Here is a 23,786-nt window from a genome sequence, read left to right on the forward strand (position 1 = left end):
GTGGAAAGTAAATATGATATGATACAAGTCTCTAAAAATGCAGCATACATAATTCTCTAAATTCTAGGTATCATTTCTAGTCCTTCCGGTTACTTAAATGGTGTTAACCGTTATTTTTATTGATTATTGATGCTTGGATTCAACATTTCCTTTTAGGTGTTTCAAAATCTTGAGTGCTAATGGTGAGGCAAAAGTATTCAGACCAAGAGATCGGGATGATATTGTAAAAACTGTGATCGAACCCATGGCATCGGAAGGCCTGAGAACCATTTGTCTTGCATTCAGAGATTTTCCAGCAGGAGAACCGGAACCAGAGTGGGATAATGAAAACGATATTGTCACCGGCCTTACGTGCATCGCCGTGGTGGGGATTGAAGACCCTGTGAGACCTGAGGTGGTGAATCCTTCTGTATTCTGCATACGCAGACTCTCCTGACTGTAGAGGACCCTGGGCTTAAACTGTCATCAGTTTTCTAGTAAAAATTCTTAATGTTTGTGATTTTATTATATATTTTTTGTGTCAAGATAAGTGAAACAGTAGTGCTTATGGTACATATGGTACATGTGCTTCCTTTTATGGCTTTTAATCACCTCCTCTGAGATCCTCTGTTAATAGCACCATAAGTACAGTGCCTTAGACTGAGTACATTTTTCAATTGATATTCAACTTCATAGGCTCTGGATCAGGACTGTGCAGTAGAGCTTTCTCTGGTGATAGAATGTGCTCTATTATTTGTTCAATAGAGTAGCCACTAGCCCTCTGTGATTGCAGAGTTCTTGAAGTGTGTAAGAAAAACTGAATTAGGTGCAATTAAAAAACTGAATTTTTTTATTTTATGTAAACTTCTGGCTAGTCGCTACCATACTGAATGGCATGTAATCTTAGGCTTTGCTTTTATTCTTAAAATCATCTTTTCCCCCTATTTGTTTTTTTTTTTTTTTAAGTTTCTTAAACAGCTGTGTAGTGTGCTAGGCACTATCATAGGTACAAAAGACATAAAGAATTTTTACTTCTGGTCCCAAGTATCAAAGAAATCACTGTCTTGAGTGGGGATGGACCAAAAACGTGATGATTACAACCCAGGATGTTGGTACCTTAGATGGATATATGCAGAGCATGCTATGTGAGCTAAGAATATGAGCTTCCAACCTAGTCTAAAGTATATTATTTCGTACTTTTATGAGATATGAATATTGCTGTCATTTGACAGATATATAAAAAAAAAAACTTTAGACATATAGAGCTTTAGACCTTAGACCTAATGTGTTCACATCCCAGCTCTGTCTATAGCATAGGTACTTAAAAAACATTATGCTCTATTAACTACTGGAGGGTCAATTAAGATTTCCTAGAAGGTTAATTACCTCATCTGAGTCTTAAAGGATAAGGAGGCATTAGTTGCTAGACCATAGAGAAAGCAGTGAGTATTCTGAGCAAAGAAGCAACATAAAAGCATACACACAGAAACTACCTCTGTTCAGTGACTGTATCAGCTAATTGATTCAACATATAATGTGTGGTGCTAGTACTCTTCTTGGAATTAGAACTATTTCAGTGACCAAAATAGCCGTGAGGCTTATATTGTAAAGGAAGAAGACAGACAGGTAGAATGTTAGATAAGGGGCGATATGCCACCTGAAAATGAATTCCATGTGGAAGAAGGCTTGGTCCCTTCTCTCTCAGACCTTATATTCTGGATGACATTTGGGAGGGGGTGATAGTAAATTAAGACAATTACAAATGCAAATAGGGGTATAAAGGATATGCACATTGTGGTGAAAGAAGGTAACTGGGGGAGACTAGGTTAAGAATTTCTAAAGATGTGGCATTTGAGGTGAAATCTGATGGCTCTTACAATGAGCCACCATGTAAATAGTTGTAAGAAGGACATTCTAGGCAAAAAATGCAGAAGCTTCAAAGTCAGAAAAGTATTTAGCTATTTTTTTTCTTTTTCTTTTTTTTTTTATATTAAATCATAGCTATGTACAATAATGCAATCATGGGGTACAATGTGCTGGTTTTGTATACAATTTGAAATATTGTCATCAAACTGGTTGACATAGCCTTCACATTTCTTGTGTTAAGACATTTATATTCTACCCCTAGTAAATTTCACATGTACCCTTGTAAGATGCACCATAGGTGTGGGCCCACAAATTACTCTCTCTCCACCCATTCTCCCTTTTCCCCTTCTTGGGGTATAATTGGGATATAGCTTTCATAAGAAAGGTATAAATTGGTTTCATAGTAGGGCTGAGTACACTGGATATTTTTTCTTCCATTCTTGAGATACTTTGCTAAGAAGAATATGTCCTAGCTCCATCCATATAAACATGTAAGAAGTAGAGTCTCCATCTTTCTTTAAGACTATTCCACAATATTCCATGGTATACATATACCACAATTTATTAATCCATTCATGGGTCGATGGGCACTTGGGCTACTTCCATGACTTAGCAATTATGAATTGGGATGCAGTAAACATTCTGGTACAAATATCTTTGTTATAATGTGATTTTTGATCTTCTGGATATATACCTAGTAGAGGAATTATAGGATCGAATGGCAGGTCTATTTTTAGATCTCTAAGTGTTCTCCAAACATCTTTCCAAAAGGAACATATTAGTTTGCATTCCCACCAGTAGTGCAGAAGTGTTCCCTTTTCTCCATATCCACACCAACATCTCTGGTTTTGGGGTTTTGTGATGTTGACTAATCTTACTGGGATTAGATGATATTTCAAAGTAGTTTTGATTTGCATTTCTCTGATGAGTAATGCTCTGATGAGCATTTTTTCATATGTCTATAGGCCGTGTGCCTGTCTTGTTTAAAGAAGTTTCTCTTCAAGTCCCTTGCTCACCCTGAGATGGGATAACTTGTTGTTTTCTTACTAATACATTTGAGTTCTCTGTGGATTCTGGTTATTTTTCTGTTATTAAACCTTTGTCGGAGACATGATCTGCAAATATCTTCTCCCATTCTGAGGGCTTATCTGCTTCCTTTACTTAGCTGTATTCTTGGCTGTGGAGAAGCTTTTTAGTTTGATCAGGTCCCAGTAGGGTATTTTTGATGCTTCAATTGCCTGAGGGGTCTTCCTCATAAAATATTTGCCCAGGCCTATTTCTTCAAAAGTTTTCCCTGCATTTTCTTCTTGTATTTTTATAGTTTCATCTCTTAAGTTTAAATCTTTAATCCTGTGAGAGTCTATCTTAGTTAATGGGGAAAGGTGTGGGTCCACTTTCAGTCTTCTACAGATCACCCAGCACCATTTGTTAAATAGGGAATCTTTTCCCCACTGAATGTTTTTAATTGGCTTGTCAAAGATCAAATAATGGAAAGTGGCTGGGTTCATCTCTTGGTTCTCTATTCTGTTCCGTACATCTACCTCTCTGTTTTTGTGCCGGTACTATGCTGTTTTGATCACTATCGATTTATAGTTTCATCTGATGTCTGGTAGCATGATTCCTCCTGCTTTGTTTTTATTTCTGAGTAATGTCTTGGCTATTTGAGGTTTTTTCTGATTCTACATAAAACAGAGTATTATTTTTTCGAGATCTTTAAAGTACAACAGTGGAGCTTTAATAGGGATTACATTAACATTGTATATTGCTTTGGGTAGTATGGACATTTTAACAATGTTGATTCTTCCCAGCCATGAGCATGGTATGTTTTTCCATTTGTTAACATCTTCAGCTATTTTTTTTCTTGGCGTTTCACAGTTCTCTTTATAGAGATCTTTCACATCCTTTGTTAGGTAAACTCCCAAATATTTCATCTTCTTTGGCACTACTGTGAACGGAATAGAGTCCTTGACTGTTTTTTTTCAGCTTGACTATTGTTAGCATATATGAAGGCTACTGATTTATGAGTGTTGATTTTGTAACCTGAGATGCTGCTATATTCCTTGATCACTTCTGTAGTAGAATCCCTTGTGTTTTCCAGATACACCGTCATAACATCTGCGAAAAGTGAAAGTTTGATTTCCTCTGACCCTATATGGATACCCTTGATCGCCTTTTCTTGCCTAATTGCAATGGCTAAGACTTGCATTACAGTGTTCAAAAGCAGTGGAGACAATGGGCAACTTTTCCTGGTTCCTGATCTGAGTGGAAATGATTTCAGTTTAACAACATTCAATACGATATTGGCTGTGGGTTTGCTGTCGATGGCCTCTATCAGTTTAAGAAATGTCCCTTCTATATCAATTTTCTTAAGTGTTCTGATCATGAATGGATGCTGGATATTATCAAATGCTTTTTCTGCATCAATTGAGAGAATCATATGGTCTTTGTTTTTTAATTGATGTGATGAATTATATTTATAGATTTATGTATATTGAACCAGCCTTGAGACCCTGGGATAAAACTCACTTGGTCATGGTGTATAATTTGTTTGATGTGTTGCTGGATTCTGTTTGTTAGGATCTTGTTGAATATTTTTACATCAATATTCATTAGTGATATTGGACTATAATTTTCTTTTCTTGTTGGGTCTTTTCTTGTTTGTGGATCAAGGTGATGTTTGCTTCATAGAATGTGTTGGGTAGTATTCCTTCTTTTTCTATATTTTGGAAAAGGTTGAGTAGTATAGGTACTAAGTTCCTCTTTAAAGGTTTGGTAGAATTCTGATGTGAAGCCATCTGGTCCTGGGCTTTTCTTTTTAGGGAGATTTTGTATAGTTGATGCTATTTCAGAACTTGATATAGGCCTATTCAACATTTCCACTTTGTTCTGGGTAAGTCTTGGAAGGTGGTGTGCTTCCAAGTATTGGTCAGTTTCCTTTAGATTTTCATATTTTTGAGAATAAAATTTCTTGTAATATTCATTAAGGATTTTTTGAATTTCTGAGGAGTTTGTTGTTATTTCATCTTGACCATTTCTGATTGATGAAATTTGAGATTTTACTCTTTTTTTTTTTCCTGGTTAAGTTATCCAAAGATTTATCTATTTTATTGACCTTTTCAAAAAAACCAACTTTTTGATTTATTGATCTGTTATATAATCCTTTTGTTTTCAATTTCATTTAATTCTGCTCTAATTTTGGTTATTTCTTTTCTTCTGCTGGGTTTGGGATTAGAATGTTCTTCCTTTTCCAATTGCTTGTGATGTCCATTTAAGTTAACTTCCTCTCTTTCCATTTTCTTGAGGAAGGCTTGCAGTGCTATACATTTCCCTCTTAGGACTGCCTTTGCGGTATCCCAGAGGTCCTGATAATTTGTGTCTTCATTATCATTTTGTTCCAAAAATTTGTTAATTTCCTTTTTAACCTCGTCTGTGACCCAGCTATCATTCATCCTAAGGTTATTTAGCTTCTATGTTTTTGTATGAGTCCACAGATTTTTCCATGGTTTTTTAGCTTCCATGATTTTCTATGAGTATGCAACTTTTATTCCATGATGGTCCGAGAAGATGCAAGGAATAATTTCTATTAGTATTTAGCTATTTGAAAGGTGGAAAGGAGGCCAAGGTGACTGTAGGTGTAAAGAAGGAGGGGGCTCGGCATCCAGCATTCATAGCTTAATGCTTAGGGCGCCGGCCACATGCATGGGGCTGGTGGATTCTAATCTGGCCAGAGCCTCCTAAACAGCAATGACAGCAATAACAAAAAACAGCTGTGTGTTGTGACGGGTGTCTATAGCTCCAGATACTGAGAGTCTGAGGCAAGAGAATCATTTAAACTGTGACATCACAGCACTCTACCCAAGGCGACATAGTGAGACTCTGTCTGAAAAAAAAAAGGAGACGATGAGATGATCTCTGGCCTCACTAGACTGCAAGGATTCTGAATTTTATTCTGAAATTGAGCTTGAGAGGTGACATGATTTATGTTTTTAAAATACTATTTTGGATATTGTGTAGGAAAAGAGATTACAGGTAAAAAGTAGTAGAAGCAGGAAAGCTATTTAGACATTGCAGTGAGCCCAGGCAAGCGATGATCATGACTTGGCCTACAGTTGGGGCCGGGAAGATGGAAAGAAAGGGATGAGTTCAAAGTGAAGAGGTGGAATCAATAGGAATCAACATGTTGAGTTTGAGTGTACTCAACATTTGTCCAGGGCATCCAATGTGTTTCAAGTGGGCATTTGGACCTCAGAGCCTGAAAATCTCGAACATTTGTCTGTAAAACCGAAGATTTTTTTAATTTAAGGAAGGTGTGGCTAGGGGAGAGGGCTTAAGACTGAGAGGTTGCCACAATTAGAAGTCTCATGGAGGAGATGGAACTAGCCTCTAATTTGAGTAACTTGGAGGGTGATAAGAGGGTATATTACCAGTGGAATATGAGAATCAGAAGAAACAGTCTTTTGAGTGCTCAAGGTAAATTCAGTTTTAGATTTTGTAGTTTCAGGTGCTTATGACAAGTGAGTCATGTTTTCTAATCTTTGGTTACAGGAAAATCATTCAAAGTTTTATACATTTACTTATGACTTAAATCTTAATATAATATTGAATCAGAATGTCTACAACTTCTGTACTTTGGAAAATGTTTTAACCCCTTATGCTTTTGGTATTGAGGTGGATAGAGAGTTTTATCTTTTTTTAGGCATGTAAGTGACACTTTTATTTTTGTCAGTATAGCAAAGTGAGATGGTATTTGATTCTAACGTGAGACAGTGTAGTATAAAGCACCTGTTTCCGAGGGACTATCCTGGACTGTACAGCTCTGGTATAGGGAATCCTGAATGGTTAGATGTCTAAACAAACCCAGTTTTAGTGCATGTGCCGTAGGTCCTTGTCTGGACAATTGGAGGTAGCTTGTGAATCTTGTGTTGGAAATATGTGATGATTAGTAGACAGTAAATATTAGTGTGCCTTTCTTATATATTATTTACCACATTGTTTTAACCTGAGACCAGCTTCTCCCTTTTCTCATTGATTTCCTATCCAAATGATCTTGGGCTACTACCTAATTATTGACTGGTTAGATATAAAATAGATACATTTTATCTCAAATGAGCGATCAGGAGCTATATCACATTTATGTAGCAGACTAACGTTTTCAAAATCAAATATAGATTTTTTTTTCTTTTGAAGAAATATAAGCAGGCTCTGCCCTTCTGCTCACCATTCCAGCACTAGAACCTAGCAATGTGCTGGTGATGCCCCCCCACCCCCACTCCAGCGATCTGAATCACTAAGAATTGACTGGGTGGAGGGAAATATTTCACAATGTGTATCTTAAAATGTATAGACACATATTAAGTTGCTGGTAATTACTGTATTTTGCTGTGTACAGTGCACACTTTTTTCCCCAGAGTTTTAGAGGGAAAGATAAGGATATGCATTGTATGTGTGTAGTACTACATCCATATCTATATAAATGTTTTTAATTCTTTTATTTATGCTTATGTGTTAAAAAAAAAGTATAACTCTATGTTAAAAAGCAAATGCTAGAATTGTTTATAATACAAAAAACAAGTACCTAAATAAAAATAATAGTAATTTGAAGTAAAAAATTAAATTTTTTTTCTGACTCTCTGGCCATGCATTGTACACTGGAGTGCATTATATGCACAGTAAAATACCGTACCTTGTACATATGTTCTAAGATATAGCATGTGCTCTCGTGCCTGGAATGTGTATCCTTTGGAAAATGCCCACTTGATGACTGTTTCCCCAAAGATAGTTACTATCTTAGTAGTTCAATATCTACTAAGCTTTAGCTTTATGCCAGGCACTTTTGTTCAGTGAATGAAAAAGAGTCATTAATGATTCAGAGGTAAGGTAAATGTCCTACCTTCAAGAGGCTCATTGACTCACTAAGGATTCAGGTAAACAAATTAAGATGATGTAATGTCCTATAATAGAGGTAGGTATAAGGAGATGTTTTCTCAGGCCAAGAAAGCTCCAGAGAAATTACATTTAAATTGGATGTAGAACAGAAGGTAGCCTACATGCCAGATTTAGCCTTCACTATTGAAATTGTAAGTACTGTTAATATTGGGCTCTCAGGTCTATGGCAAAAATAGGCTAGAGCCTAGTAGCTCTTTGGCTAGACATATATCTCATGTTTGTAATTTTCAACATGCTTTCCTCATCATATGACCTGCATGCATGTCCCTAGAGGCCAGGGGAATTCAGCCTTTTTTCTTCTCAGCCACATACTGGAAAAAATGTCGTCTTGGGTCTTGGGCCACGCATTAAATAAAAAAACACTAATGAAAGCTGATAACTCCCCCCAAAAAAGTCCTAGCATACTTTTCCTAATATCCCACACCACAGATAAGCAAAAAAAAAAAAAAAATCTTTACTAAATTAGCATGTGGCCTACAGAGTTGTAGGTTGGACACCACCACCACCACCCCCGCTATAGGGACTTGAATTTGTGATCTCTGCTATAGTAGGATCAGGGTGGACTTTATGGTTAGAGAGGAGCAGAAAGGGAAAGGAGCTGCAGGAGCAGAGATGCAGAAATAATATGTCCACTATTCATCTATCACTGTGTGTAAGACAGAAAAATTTCACCCAAGATCCAGTTGTGATACTGAGAACTTTGTTTTATATATAATAGTTGAGAAATCATCACATATTTTTGAGGACTTAACTGTGTTAGAGAAAGGACTCTACCATCAAGTATGTGGATGTTTTAAAGAGGGAAAAACATGAGGGCAGGAATACCAATTACAGAATTATTGCAGAAAGGCAAGTAAGCGTCAGAGACTTGATTCAGGAAAGGTTTGAGGTAGACTCTTTAGGACTCATTGGCCATTAAAGATGTAGAGAAAGGGAGATGACCCTTTAAGTTTCTGCCAGATAGATAAGGGAAGCAAGTTTCTCTTTTAGACACCTGAAGTGATACCCAGTTTTCAGGTAGAACTATATGAATTCCGCTCTCCTAAGTGAGGTAAGGACAGGAGGTAGATTTGAAAGGCATTAGCATACAGATGGTAATTGAAGGTATGGCAGAGAAGTAACTTTTAAAAGAAATGGATTGGGAAAAATGAGTGCCACCCTTAACCCTGAAGGGAAAAAAAGCAATTTTATTCTGGTGTGATCTGAGCAGTAAAACCAGAAAGGTAGGAAGCCAAGCAGAAAAGCATTGCCTAATGGTTGCCAGGGGGGAAGGTACTTTTAAAAAGTAAATAAATCATGCGAACAAATTAACTAGGATGACAACTAAAAATGCAGCCTGAACGAAGACAGTGGCCGTGGGAGGAGAAAGAAGAGATTTTTAGGGATAATTAGAGAAATACTGACTATCCTGAGATGAAATGATGAGTCATCATCACTGTCGTTATTTACATCATGATCATTTGTGGGACTATAAAGGAATGCATGTTTCTGCAGTGGTTATCTCTTTTCTTTTGAAAATACTGATTTTCTTTAATAATGACTTTTTTTCTATGTCAACCAGGTGCCAGAGGCAATAAAAAAATGTCAGAGGGCTGGAATTACTGTGAGGATGGTCACTGGGGATAATATTAATACTGCTCGGGCTATTGCTACCAAATGTGGCATTTTACATCCCGGGGAAGATTTTCTGTGCCTAGAAGGTAAAGATTTTAACAGAAGAATACGAAATGAAAAGGGAGAGGTAAGGACTTTTTGACAAGTTTTTAGTTGAGAGATTTTAGTATATTAAGAATTTCTTCTATCAAATACATACTGAATATGCATTATATGTTAGGCACCATTTTAGAGGAACCTGAATTTCCTGAACTTTTTTTTTTTTTTTTTTGCAGTTTTTGGCCAGGGCTGGGTTTAAACCTGCCCCTCCAGCATATGGGGCCAGCTCCCTATTCCTTTGAGCCATAGGCGCTGCCCAATTTCCTGAACTTTTTATGCTAAATTGTAGAGTTCCATTTTCACGGGCAATGGGGGATTTTGAAAATGTGATTATACAGTGATACATACATCTATGGTTTTCAGGGTCAAGTATGTATCACATTCACCTGGAGAGCTTGTTAAAACAGATTACTGGGCCCCATCCCAGCTAAGGTAGACCTGAGGCCACAAGTTCCCAGTAGATTCTAATGCTATTGATCTGTTGACCACACTTTGAGAACTGCTGATAAATATGCTAGATGACTAATTTGAGTTTATGAAACTAGGTTTTGGCACATTTTAACTTTGATAAAAATTTTATAGATCGAGCAAGAGCGGATAGACAAGATTTGGCCAAAGCTTCGAGTACTTGCAAGATCATCTCCTACTGATAAACATACACTGGTTAAAGGTAAGTAGATTTTTTAGTTATTTCCCAGTTTCTTCATACAGAAATAGGTTCTGCTTCCTAAAATAATAATGTACACTGAATATTAGGTTGAGTCATTTTTACATATAAAATCTAAGTACATTTCCTTTTGATGTCTTAGATGAATTGTTTATCTTCAGTGATAATAGGATAGCGCTTCTAACATAACCATAGTTTCTGGAGTTGGTCTTCACCCAGCATGTAAGCAATTTCCATTTCTATGCTTGTTTAATTACTTTTAACCTTGAGTCTCATTAAATAACTGAATAGTCAGGATATTCTGCAGAATCACCTTATTAAAGAAAATATTTTTATCGCACAAATATTTACTTTTATTTAAGGTATAATCGACAGCACTGTCTCAGAGCAACGTCAGGTTGTAGCTGTAACTGGTGACGGTACAAATGATGGCCCAGCCCTGAAGAAAGCAGACGTGGGATTTGCAATGGTAGGAATTCACTTCCTCAAGTATTCAGATACAGTTTACTGGATGGGCTGTTGGTTGGTTTGTTCACTAAATTACTATTGATTTTAAACACTATCAAGATTAATTTGAGGGATAATTAATAAGCACACACTGATTTATAAGTCTAGTCAATTTATACATTAGCTTTATTTGATGCCATGGAATCTGACTAGAAGATGATTCCTTTTGAACACTTGTAACAATATCGTACATTTACTTTATATTTAACATTTTAAATATTGAAATGTCTGTCATCTCATTGAACATTACTGCATCCCTCTTAAGCAGGATACTTGTGTAGGACAGTTATACGTGTTTAAATTACAAATACAAGTGAGAATCTTCCACTGAACTAAAAATGTCTTTAACGGCACATGCCTATAATGCCAGCTACTCAGGAAGCTTAGGAAGGAGGACTGCGTGAGACCAGCCTGGACAACATAGCAAGACCCTGACTCTGAAAAAGAAAAAAGAAGTATTTGAATATCATCATTTTATACATAGTTGAGATCTTTTTTGATTGAAAAAAAATCTATTTGTGTTTCCCCAAGTACTCAACTTAAATATTTTATTTTTTTAGTTTTATTTTATTTTTGGAAAATACAGGTACATAATCACAGTTCTTAAATCTGAAACTATTATAAAAGTGAATTTTTTAACCTAAACTTACAGCAGACTCATTTGACTACAAAACTTGTGCTGAACTAACGTGATGCTATTACATGTTCTACTTACTATGAAGTATTCATAGAGATCTTAATGGGTTCTTATGGGGTGCTCACCCCTTTGGGGAGAATTTATGATACAAGGTATGTGCCTCCTTATCTTCTAAAATATGAGAGACATCGAATTCTGAATTAATAGTCTAGCCCTGAAGGTTTTTAGGTGAGAGAATATTGGTGTGTACCAAGGTTTATTTGCATAATTTGTCTCCCTGATATTTTGCTACTAAAATAGGAATTTAGCAGATCTCCCGTGGTAGTGGCCTTTCAACAGGAGTGAGAGATGGAAAAGGAAATTATATGGGTAAATTTCCCTCGGGCAGAAGCAAAGAATCCAAGATCCACTCTTCCTCATCCCAAATTTATAGGACTGGCAATTGTACTGATAGAAGATCTTGAAGACTTGAAGGCCTAGGAAAGATTAGCTAAGAAGTGATGAAAAGTAATGAAGTGCTTTTCCTTTTGCTCTAGGCAAACAAGATCATTCTCTTTGGAACACAAGATCACTGGCTGCTCCTCTTGAGCATTTGGCCAGAATACTTACTGCTACTTTCATCCAGACAGCTGGCCAGTAAGGCAGCTACACAACATGCGTTTTAAAATAAAACTTTCTTCCCAAAACTTTAGTGTAAGACAGATAGAATGGGGTTTAAACAAATACAGGTAAATATAGTAAGACAAAGATATAGTACAGTGGCTAGCTGGTTTGTGTTTTCTTAAGCTCTAAAGGTTCTATGCCCATTTCTTCTACTATTTTTTCTTTAATAACATCAAAAATCTAAATTTATTTCATAAATAGCATAAGTGCTTAATGGCTTAGACTTGAAACCACTCTTGGTCAAGCTTGAATTCACTTTGGCCATGCATTTGTTCAATTAAAACTTAAAGATAAACTTACTGTCTTAGAGATTTTTTTTTTTTTTTTTTTTTTTTTAGTTACCCATCAGAAAGTGCTATTGATTAGTTCTCCTATTTTTCAGGCAGAAATAGCATTTTAGGGCATATTCTCTTGATGAGTCAATAAAGTGTATATTCTAGATACACGGTCAACCTTCCCTGACTGTGGATTCTGCATCAGGGGATTCAAGGAACTACAAGTTGAAAGTATGCAGCAAGGAGAGTAGACATTTGTACCTATCTGTACTGAACATGTGCAGACTTTTTGTCCTGTCTTTATTCAGTACAGTATACCAAGTGTTTAACATAGCAAGTTTTGGTCAGATTCCTTGTCCCATTATATTATTTTTACAAAAAACCAAATTAATCTGGGAGGCACCTGTGGCTCAACGGAGTGGGGTGCCGGCCTCATATACTAGAGGTGGAAAGTTCAAACCCGATCCCGGCCAAAAACTGCAAAAAAACCCAAATTAATTACATATAGAGGTATTTCTGTCCTCGAAGACACAATACTATGGTGTATTTCAATAACCAAATACATCTATAACAGTGAAATCTAAGTCAGTCTTTTTAAACTTTGAGTTACCGGGGAACTCATCTGTTCATTTTCAGATGTTAAGAAACTGTTCTCAGTACTGCAGTTCAGAAACATTAGAGGTGAATAGTAGTGGGCTACTACCCATTCACAGCACATGGAAATAATCCTGGAGTTGCACCAACGATGAGGCCTAAACACAACACAGGCACTTGCCAGTTCCAAATAAAGACCAGTTCCCTCGTCAGACAACTCTGAGGAACTTTCAACTAAAAAAGGTTAAATGGGCCGGGCACAGTGCCTCTCATCTGTAATCCTAGCACTCTGAGAGGCCAGGGGGGTGGATCACCAGAATAAGACTGTGTCACTACTAAAAATAGAAAAAGCTAGTCAGGCATCATGGCTGGCTCCTGTAGTCCCAGCTACTTGGGAGGCTGAGGCAAGAGGATCACTGAAACCCAAGAATTTGAGGTTGGGTGCTGTGATGATGCTACTGCACTCTACCCAGGTAACTGAGTGAAACTCTGTCACACACACACACAAAAAAAGTTAAATAGTTCTTTTTTTAAATGAGCTTCTCAGAGTTGCATGTTAACGTGCAGTGTCAGTCTCTGAATTTATCTCACCTCCAAAAAAAGTCTGGGTGGGAAATAGTGGTCTACAAAAGAGCACAATATTTTTATCTTAGTAATTCAAAGCCCCTTTTTGGTGGCCCCTTGAGAATTTTCTCAGCTTCATAACTCACTACATCACCACACTCTCTGCTCATCACGTTTACCTACTTGTGTGTAATTTGGTGATGGACCCATTCCGGGGGCGATGACATTAACCCATTGACCTAATCACCTCCAACGGTCCTCCCTCTCACCTTGTTGCATTGGATATTAAGTTTCAACACATGAACTTTGAAGAGTGCATTCAAACCATAGCTGGATTCATAAGAGTTAAACTTTCTCACAATTTTTATGAATGAATCATACTCCCTTCTGATTACTGCCTTGTGTCCCTGCAAAGATAATCAGTATTCTGAAAATTATTACTTTTGCCTGTTTTTGAACTTGGTACAAAAGAATTTTGAGTCCTTCTTTATTCAGCATTATGTTTATGGGACTCATTTATGTTGCATATGTAGTTGCAGTTCACTCATTTTTATTAATCTGTGATTTAGCAATCTATTCCATTCTCCTCTTGATGACAGTGTTATTAGTTTGAAGCTAAGTGCCTCTTCAGTAGACTTTGAAGAGATCTCCCTGTTGTATTTCTAGATTCAGTGTTGTTTCCAGTGCTACCTGATACTGCTGGTCCTGAGCTTTACAGAGGGCTCTGTAGTATTAAAGGCTACTTCTCTACTTTCCCTACCATTGGCTTGGGATTCAGATATTGTGGGTCTGCTGAGTTACTCACCGTTCTTTGTCTGCTTTCCAGCCTCTTAAGGGTTTTTGTATAGAGTCTCCCGTCTTTTGACTTTGTGAGATTTTCTTTTTATATATACATACCTTCTCTGTGACTTTTAAAAGAAACTTGAATAATGGGCTTTGTTCATTCCTTCATTTTTAACCTAACTTAAACTTTATTTGTAATGCTTCATTCTTTCTTTGATTTCTGCTAAGCTATAATGTCTTTTAGCAATAACTGGAATAACTATTTTACCTTCTTATAGCATAAATTTAAGTCAGCATTTATGAGGTATAATGGTAGTTTTTTGTTTATTGTATATTATCCTTTTGAATATTTCAAAATTATATCTAAGATATTTAGTATAATTCACAGAATTTGTCCAGACATGCCCATCTCATGCTTGTAGTCCCAACACTTTAGGAGGCCAAAGCTGGAGGACTGTTTAAGACCAGGAGTTTCAGACCACTTTGGACAATATAGTGAGACCCCCATTTTAAAAAAGAAAAAAAAAAATAACTGGGCATGGTGATACACACCTGTAGTCTCAGTTACTTTGGAGGCTAAGGTAGGAGGATCACTTAAGCCCAGGAATTCAGAGTTACAGTGAACTATGATTGTGCCAATGCACTTCAGCCTTGGTGACAGAGTTAGACCCTGTCTCAGAATAAATAAGTAAATAAAAAGTAATTCACAGAATTTTTTTTAACAGGGTATTGCTGGAACTGACGTAGCTAAAGAAGCATCTGATATTATTCTCACAGATGACAACTTTACAAGCATTGTTAAAGCAGTTATGTGGGGACGAAATGTCTATGACAGCATCTCAAAATTCCTTCAGTTCCAACTTACTGTTAATGTAGTAGCAGTGATTGTTGCTTTCACGGGCGCCTGTATAACTCAAGTAGGTGACGATTTGTTTATTAAAACTTGTTTATTTCAAAGCAGAAATGTGTATAATAATCTGCCTTTTTAAAGCACTTAAATATTTAAATAAGCCGAAGCTTAATATTTTAGGTTAATTGATATAAAAGTGTAATCCTATTCTGTTCATTAAGTTTTTAAATCCTAAAGGCTTCCTGAGAAGCGCTGAGTCCCTGAATAGTTGTGAATGTCTATTAGGAAACATATCTTTTCTAGGATTCACCGCTTAAGGCTGTGCAGATGCTGTGGGTAAACCTCATAATGGACACGCTCGCTTCCCTGGCTCTGGCAACGGAACCACCCACTGAGTCTCTCTTGCTTCGGAAACCTTATGGTAGAAATAAGCCTCTCATTTCACGCACAATGATGAAGAATATTTTGGGTCATGCATTCTATCAACTCGTAGTAGTCTTTACACTCTTATTTGCTGGTAAGAATTCAGTGTCTATTAGTAAAGCTTCAGTTAATTGTTTCTGTTCCAAGCTAATATCATCTGAGATGTTTTAATGGCAAAAATTTTTCAAGAGCCTCCACTCTATTCCTGACTTCCTATTCATGTTTAATGTTCTCTTTCTTCATCGGTGGGTGCTTAGGAAACTTTGGGAGGCAATATGATAGGTAGTCGGAGGAGGAAAGGAGTTCTGATTTCTTATCCTGGCTCTGCTACTAACTTAGATACATGATCTTCAGCAAATCAACATAGTTCTGGGGGCTTCAGTTTTCTCTTCTATACAACAAGAGAGTTGTACTGGATAATCCTGGGTCCCTTCCAGCTCTTTCCATGCTGTCATTCCAGATCAAATAAAAGGTCTGGCTAAGTTTTATTGTTGTATATTTCTTTGACTTGTTCAGTTATTTTGTATGCTAATTACAAAACCATAATTTTTCATTCTTTCAGGAGAAAAGTTTTTTGATATTGATAGTGGAAGAAATGCTCCTTTGCATGCTCCTCCTTCAGAACATTACACTATTGTTTTTAATACCTTTGTGCTGATGCAACTTTTCAACGAAATAAACGCCCGGAAAATTCATGGTGAAAGAAATGTGTTTGAAGGCATCTTTAATAATGCCATCTTCTGCACAATTGTTTTGGGCACTTTTGTGGTACAGGTGGGTAATTGGCAAAGACAGTTTCAAATTTGATTACTGTATGGGAGACATTAGGTAAAAAGGTAGTTTATGCCAGAAATTACTTGATAGCTATGTATCTGGAGCTATTGTCTTGATGATTTTGATTTAAGGTGTATATTAATGAATATAGAAACTCTGTCTCTTGTTCTTAGAAGTAAATGCCACAACTAAATGGACAATTTTATTTCTTCAACTCTTAAATGAAGTATTTTTCTCTGTTATGAAAGTAAATCAGCCGGTCACATTATCGTTTCTCCAGCATCTTGATATTCTTTAAATGTCCCACATTATACCAAAATAAGGAAAAAGTTTAAATTTTAAAAATTAAAAACATTCCTACAGTAAATATTGAATTTTTTCATGCTTTCTTTTTTCTTAGAAAAGGAAATGATTTTGCTTTTATGTCTATTAAAATCAAGACCCGATTGTCAAATCTGTTATGATCTGACTAACTGGACTACTAACAAACCAGTTGAGAATCTATCTGTCTAAGTGTACAATACATTCCACTTGAATCAGAATAAAGTAGCACTAAAAGGAATAGAATTTATATCTTTTAAAAATTTGAATGTTAACTACCAAAATTATTCCGTTTTAATATTTGGCAGCTACTTAACGGCCATATAAAACCTATTATACTCACGAGCATAAATTTTACTTAATTTTAATATTACTGTGCACACTGTTTTAGGTCATTTAGAATAAGGAGGGAAGCATAGCACTATATTATGAATTTTATGCACATCATTGGACTTCACTCTCCTTATAAAGGAGAGCAAATCTGAGGGCATGCTGCCTGAGCTAGCTCATATTCCATAGAACATTATCAGTTGCCTTTTCTTCTCTATCAGTCTATTCACATTTATCCTGACAAATCTAAATCTTAACTAGGAATGAACAGCTGTGTAGAATGGAAAAAAGATTGCATATTTTGTCCACTTTTCTATAACGTACGGTCTTTTCTACAAAAGTATACTGTCATTTGTGAAAAGCATAAGTTACTCAAAGAATTCTAATTATTCAAAGTATTCTTATACAGGGGAATGTAGTTATCTGGGGTGATATCAGAAATAGCATAAAGTTATTCTTCTTGGTCATGAGAATTGCTGATTTTTAGTAAGCATAATTTAAACATAAAATATGCACGCATTTAATAGATTGCACAGAGGTTTTACTTTATTTCAGTTGCCTTGTTTTCAGCTGTGACTATCATTATACACTATCAGAACAGTGGCTGTTCAGCTTGCGTTTTAAAGGACATAAATTTGGGTGTTTCTTAAAGCATATGAATTTTTTAATTTATAAGATTTAAATAAAACTCACTTCTGATTATCTCTCCAGATAATAATTGTGCAGTTTGGTGGAAAGCCTTTCAGTTGTTCAGAACTTTCAATAGAACAGTGGCTGTGGTCAATATTCCTGGGAATGGGAACGTTACTCTGGGGACAGGTAAAAAGCTCATCAGTTTTTGTTCCAACCTAAAGTAACTTTTTCTGAAAAATTTTAGAGCATATTTTCTTTACTCAGTTTGTTGCTTAATTCTTAATAGTTAGTATTCTAGGTCAAAAAGGGAATTCAATGATATGGGGCTTTTTCCTATGTAGCATTTGTTCCAGGATGTTGTATGTCTATTGTGATTATGCTTATTTATACAAATACTGTTTTAATTTGTTATTAAAGGTGATATATTTATAACTGCTTAGGATGCTAATATCCATATCTTATATACCCATTTTTACATTTCAGAATAAAGCTTTGTTACGAAAATGTAAAAGTAATGTATATTTTACTTGTTTATGTAGTTTAATCCAAAATATAGCATAGGAAAAATCTTGAGCTTTGAATGTTATTAAAAAAATAATAGTATCTGCAAAAAAATAGTCACAAAATTATGTTTTAGGTTATTGGGTTTGAGCAGCTTTAACAGTGTATGTATAAAAATCAATGCCAAAGGTATACCTCATCTTTACTAGGCAGCTTACTTAGAAATGTATGTCAGTATTTTTTAAAAATAATTGATGATGACATAGCCATTGTTCATTTTAAGCCAATTACTATTACTATAAAACTAGCTGGTTAGACACTCTGTGCTTACCTGTAGGAAGGTTAACATATGTTACAGTGTATAATTTGTAAGCTAACCTACTGTCATTTTGCCAGTCAATGAAACCAGACTTTCAGATTTTCCTTAAATTTAGCTCAATTTTTATGCCTCTTTATTTCTCCTTTTTCCTGTGTTTCTAGATTCTGAAGTTTGACTTCTTACTCTATTACCTCATTAATAAAGTTTTTCTTTTAAGTAGGACCCATCCTTGGTCCATATTTTTTGGTTACTGTTCTGATTATATCATGTTTTCTGATAATCTGGCCAGTTTCAGGAAGAGGGAATTCAGTACGGCATACATACCCAACAAGTTTAAGTCACCATCTGGTTGACATTGCGTGTTGATTTTAAGTGTGCTGTGGTGGAAAGAACACTGGCTTTGGTGGTCAGGAGATCTTGGTTCTTAGTCACTCCATGAGCAAGTTACTTCACGTGTCTCTGAGCCTGTTCATCTTCTGTGAAATGAGGTGGTTGGACTAGAAGTTCTCTGAGCACTTCTCTATCTGACTGCATGCTTGTTTCTCCCCAGTAAACCCATTTTCCTTAGGTGGCCGGTAACTCTTAATAAGCTAACACATACTTACTGGTGGTTTTTATATCATTTGTTTTCTGGGGCATCTGTTTCTATTTGGTGTCATTATCAGTGTTAATCCAGTTTTAAATATTTGCATTTTATAAAACTAAATACATTTATTAGACAACACTGTTTTCCACGTAACCTTGATGACTTTTTAAATTTTGATACACTTTTTCTCTTTGAATGCTTAACCACATTGATGAAATATAAACTCGCATTGTCAAAGAATGGTTTTATATTCAGCTGTCTTGAATATCCTCATTGAAATATGTAAAATATAATCAGGTCAATTTCCATTCTGGAAAACTTTTTATCCTTCAAACTTAAATCTTTTATGTAGCTAAGAGAAGAATTTTTTTGTTGTTCTGGGAGCTAAAGACTAACCAACAGGACCTCATTGCTACGTTGGTAAAGACAGTTGGCGACTCTCACAATTTTTGAAAACTTTAATAGTAAATTGATCGCTTTACCTGTACTTGATATGATTTATTTCTAAGTTCTTTCCCCTGTGTTATAGCTTATTTCAACAATTCCAACTAGCCGCTTAAAATTCCTAAAAGAAGCTGGCCACGGAACACAAAAGGAAGAAATACCTGAGGAGGAATTAGCAGAGGATGTCGAGGAGATTGATCACGCTGAAAGGGAGTTGCGGCGTGGCCAAATCTTGTGGTTTAGAGGTCTGAACAGAATCCAAACACAGGTATGGGCCTGGTAGAAAGGTAGGAGAGACTCTGGGAGCAAGGGCCTTTTCTCCTGGGGAGGAGGTTTGAGTGTGCTCCTTAAGCCTTCCCAACCCACAAAACGTATTCTTTTAAAAAAATTGTACTGGTGCCTGGAATGAGTGAAACTTTTAACTGATTATGAAGGACATGTCTATATGCCCCTAAGCTCCTTTTTTCCTAGCTTCCCCCACCCCCTTCATCTCAAAATGCTACTCTTGCCTATTTATCTGCTCTGTAAAAAGTGCCTTTTTCTTTTTATATGTTGATAGATGGAATGGTCCTTTCTCTTGTTCTCTCTCTCTCTTGCTGAGCAAGCTGTCACAATCTCTGATTCCTTGCAGATGGATGTAGTGAATGCTTTCCAGAGTGGAAGTTCCATTCAGGGGGCTCTAAGGCGGCAACCCTCCATCGCCAGCCAGCATCATGATGTAACAAATATTTCTACCCCTACACATGTAGTGTTTTCCTCTTCTACTGCTTCTACTACTGTGGGGTGTGAGTGTGTGTTCCTAAGTGCATGAAATTAACATTTCCTACTTCACACACCTAACGTTTTCTCATTTTCTCCTTAATGTTTAAATTCATTGTTCAGGCTTTTCATAAAGCTTTCTTTTCGTAAAGTGGATTGAGACCTCAAAGTGTTGTCGTTGTGTTGTTTTATTTCTGAGAGGGCTAGATAACAGATGGAACAATTGCAACCAAAGATTAAATATGAAATCTGTGAGCTTGTCTCTGTGCTAACTCTTATAGTTAATATGGGGCATAAAATCGTAGCTTAGAATTTGTGAAACTACTATAAATTTTTGAGTATATGCCTTTAAACTTGTTTATATTGCATGGTTCCTAGAAGCATGTGACTTGAAACTGATCTAACAGAACCAGGAAATTGCATCTTTAAATCTAAAAATGAGTTTAGTATTTTGACTTTTACCTCTTCCAGTTTGGGTAATAAATTACTTACCTGTAAAGTTCTCGGTATACATAGCCAGTTGCTTGCCTTCTTAATCCGAACTTTGCTTGCCTTGCTTTGAATTCTTTTTTTTTTGGAAAGTGTTAGGGGTGTGGAGGGGCAATTCCTTGTTTAAACCTCAACGTTCTGGTATTATTTATGGCTTTTTTTCCCCCATTTGTATAATCAATTTAGTTTAAAACTACATTGTATGTAAGAAATGTTCTGTTATTTTTCAGAAGGAATGGGGAAAGCAGACTGTTGGTTAATTATTGAACCATTATACTATACTGTAATTTTTATTAATTGACTAGAATAACAGCTTTTCTTTGATATTTACAAGCCATATCATCTTACTGCAAACTAAGGTCTTTGGATATTATGGTGGCTTCTCAGTATATTGTAGGGATTAAAAACCCAACCCCAAACCTCCTGAGTTTGCCTAAGTAAAGTTAGCCTTGTAATGGACAGAGAAGTGTCTTTCCCATTTGGTCTTTAGCCAGTTAAGGAGTAGAGGGAGGAACCTTGGAAAGCTGGCGAGAGAATGAAATTAAGAGAGAAAATAGTGTAGACCGTTTATTTAGTGCTTGTTTGTTCTGTTTGTTTAAGGAATTTTAATATTTTTTAACAGTGTTGTAAAACAGGCAGGCTAAGAACTGACCCATTTGATAGGTGCTAAAACTGACTTGGACTTTAAATGACTTGTCCCTGGCTAATGAGCAGTGATACCTTAATGGAAAGCAAAGAACAGAAAGTAAAGGGAGCCAAAGACTGCGTCCTTATCGGCCCTTCCTTTGGAATTTTAAATTTACAGAATTTCAAAACTACAGAGCTATTGAAGTATTAGTACGTGTACGTGAATACTCTTTACCCGGATCTGCCACTTTTTAATACTTGAAGGCATCTTTAGCTATCTATATATTAATACATGCACTTCTTTCTGAGCCATTCCAAAGTGGCGAGTATCATGACATTTCATCCCTGAATACTTCGACATGTACCTCCTAAGAATAAGAAGCCCTGTATATAATCACACTATGTTATCACACCCAAGAAATTTAACATTGATGCCTTCAGTTATCTAGTATACAGTCCATGTTCGGATTTCTTTAGTTTTTCCCACATCCTTTATAACTTTTTAAATCCAGAATCCCAAAAAGGATCACTGACAGTGTGTGTTCTGACTCTTCAGTCTTGGACCTGGATACATTCCCTGCTTTATTTTTTATGACAATTGACCTTTTTTTTTTTTTTTTGAAGTGTCTACATTGTCTTTACAAAGTGGCCTGTATGTTCTGTATTTGTCTGGGTGTTTTCCTAGTGATTAGCTTCATGTTAAAATTTTTTGACAAGTTTATCTCATGGGTAGTGTGTATTCTATTCATTTTTATTTCAGCAATGTTTTAAATAATTGTCACTTGGAGGAAGTGACATGTGCTGAGGTATACTATATATACCATATTTCTCTGGTTGTGTTCCAGGCTCCATGTTAAATCATAAAATGTTTTTTAAGATGTACACACACCCCCACTCTGCACACTCCCCTCAGGCTCTTTTCTGACGCATGGGTTTGTATGCAGCTGGGCCCATGTGGCCAGATGGATAGCGCTCCACTTGGGGAAAGAAGGGGCACACTTCAGAGAGAGGCAGAAGAAGGTTTGTATTTGTTGCTTCAAGTATAACGTGTTTAATTCTTTATTCTGTGTCCCACGCTCTTGGACTGGAGTATCCAGGGATTAAATCCTAACTTGTTAGGGAGGTTATCATTATACACTATAGTTGCAGTAATTATATTGCAGTAACTGTAAATATCTTTCAGCCTTGCTTGGTGGAGCATTGTCTTGGGTGCTAATCAACATCAGCCATTATAGAGTGGCAGAGTTAATTTAAATAATGTTCCTACATTTAAAGTAAGGTTTTGTTTTCTTAATGGGTTTCTGCCCTAATGTATGTAGAATAGTCTGAGAAATACCTGTGAAAGTCAGATTTCTTTGACCTTTATTTAGAGTCCTTGCTTTGCCTAGTAGAAGGAAAAATAATTATCTTTCAACTTTGGTATATGCTAGACTTGAAACATCTCTGGAGAGATCTTTTTTCCCTCATTCATTAGTCAGGTTTTTACTCTTAAAGGTCTCTAGAGAAAACACTTTATAGTTGTTGTTTATGAAGTACTTCATTCTAGTTTTAGTCCTCACCATTCGTAAATTTTTTTGCTGAGTAAATTGCTAAGTCTTCCTGGAAATGAGAAATGGAGAGAAAATTTGTTCTAGTAGGATAAGGGTCAGCAAACTGTAGCCCATGGGCCAAATCTGGTTCATCTATTTGGGGTAATAAATTTATACTGGAATGCAGCCATGCCCATTTATTATAGTATGCACCTATAGCAATTTGCACTAGAAGGGCAAAATGGAGTAGTTACTACAGAGACAGTATGGCCCACACAAGACCTGAAGTATTTCCTGTATTATGGCTCTTTACAGACAAAGTTTGCCCCCCGCTTGCTCCAGATAATTAAGACATTACACAGGTGGGTCTCCCCTTGAGAAAATTCAGTATATGAATTTCCAACTTTAGAAGACAACTTAGTGTGTTCCTTTTTTTTCAAAAGTATCCTTTAGTTGACCTTTGCATTTCTTTTTAAGTTAGTGCATGTGGCAAAAGTAATGTTAAATACTAATAGCAGAAATGGGCAGTCTACTAATCACCTAACGATTAAATCATATTTTAGAACTATGTCCTTGTGTTATTCCTTTCTGCTATCAAATGTTAGGTATTTTGAAAAGTGAGTAGTTTTGCAGGGTATATGATCGTGTTTTCGTTTGTTTCTTAACATATTGTTTACCTTGATAATTTAGGTTCTTAAAATTACTTGATGATTATAATAATCATCTTAGGCTTTTTGTTTACTTAATATGCTTCGTGCAGTGTTTTTCTCTGTTTTCCCTTCTGTTGAATAATTTTCAAAAAAACTTTTTGACATCAAAATTATTGAATTTTTCTTATTTCTAGTAATTTTAGAAGGTATATGTCATATATAGTAGGTTTTAGTAGATAATGAATAGAAATCTAAAAACTGAATATAATAGTGAGGCTTAGATTTCAAGAATGGGTAATTAGAGTCACTTATGTTTCTATTTAAGCTGAATTGTTCATAGTGTTAATATAGTTTCCT

General features: G+C 36.0%; 1 protein-coding gene across 2 annotated transcripts in view; it reads left to right on the plus strand.

Moving 5' to 3' along the window:
* The window catches only part of ATP2B1 (ATPase plasma membrane Ca2+ transporting 1), a 65,548-nt gene that overhangs the window by 35,425 nt on the left and 6,337 nt on the right, over positions 1-23,786 (plus strand). Inside the window, exons 11-20 of one of the 2 annotated variants that reach the window (XM_003783365.3) lie at positions 157-394; positions 9,353-9,532; positions 10,087-10,174; positions 10,534-10,640; positions 14,920-15,111; positions 15,348-15,561; positions 16,030-16,241; positions 17,604-17,711; positions 19,461-19,643; positions 20,007-20,160. In XM_003783365.3, the coding sequence (XP_003783413.1) occupies positions 157-394; positions 9,353-9,532; positions 10,087-10,174; positions 10,534-10,640; positions 14,920-15,111; positions 15,348-15,561; positions 16,030-16,241; positions 17,604-17,711; positions 19,461-19,643; positions 20,007-20,160 (1,676 nt within the window). The remainder of the gene's footprint in view (positions 1-156; positions 395-9,352; positions 9,533-10,086; positions 10,175-10,533; positions 10,641-14,919; positions 15,112-15,347; positions 15,562-16,029; positions 16,242-17,603; positions 17,712-19,460; positions 19,644-20,006; positions 20,161-23,786) is intronic. The other variant, XM_003783364.3, reaches the window with a different exon arrangement.

Source organism: Otolemur garnettii, unplaced genomic scaffold (genome assembly GCF_000181295.1).
Source record: "Otolemur garnettii isolate 467f Iridium unplaced genomic scaffold, OtoGar3 scaffold00007, whole genome shotgun sequence".
NCBI classification, from domain to species: Eukaryota; Metazoa; Chordata; class Mammalia; order Primates; family Galagidae; genus Otolemur; species Otolemur garnettii.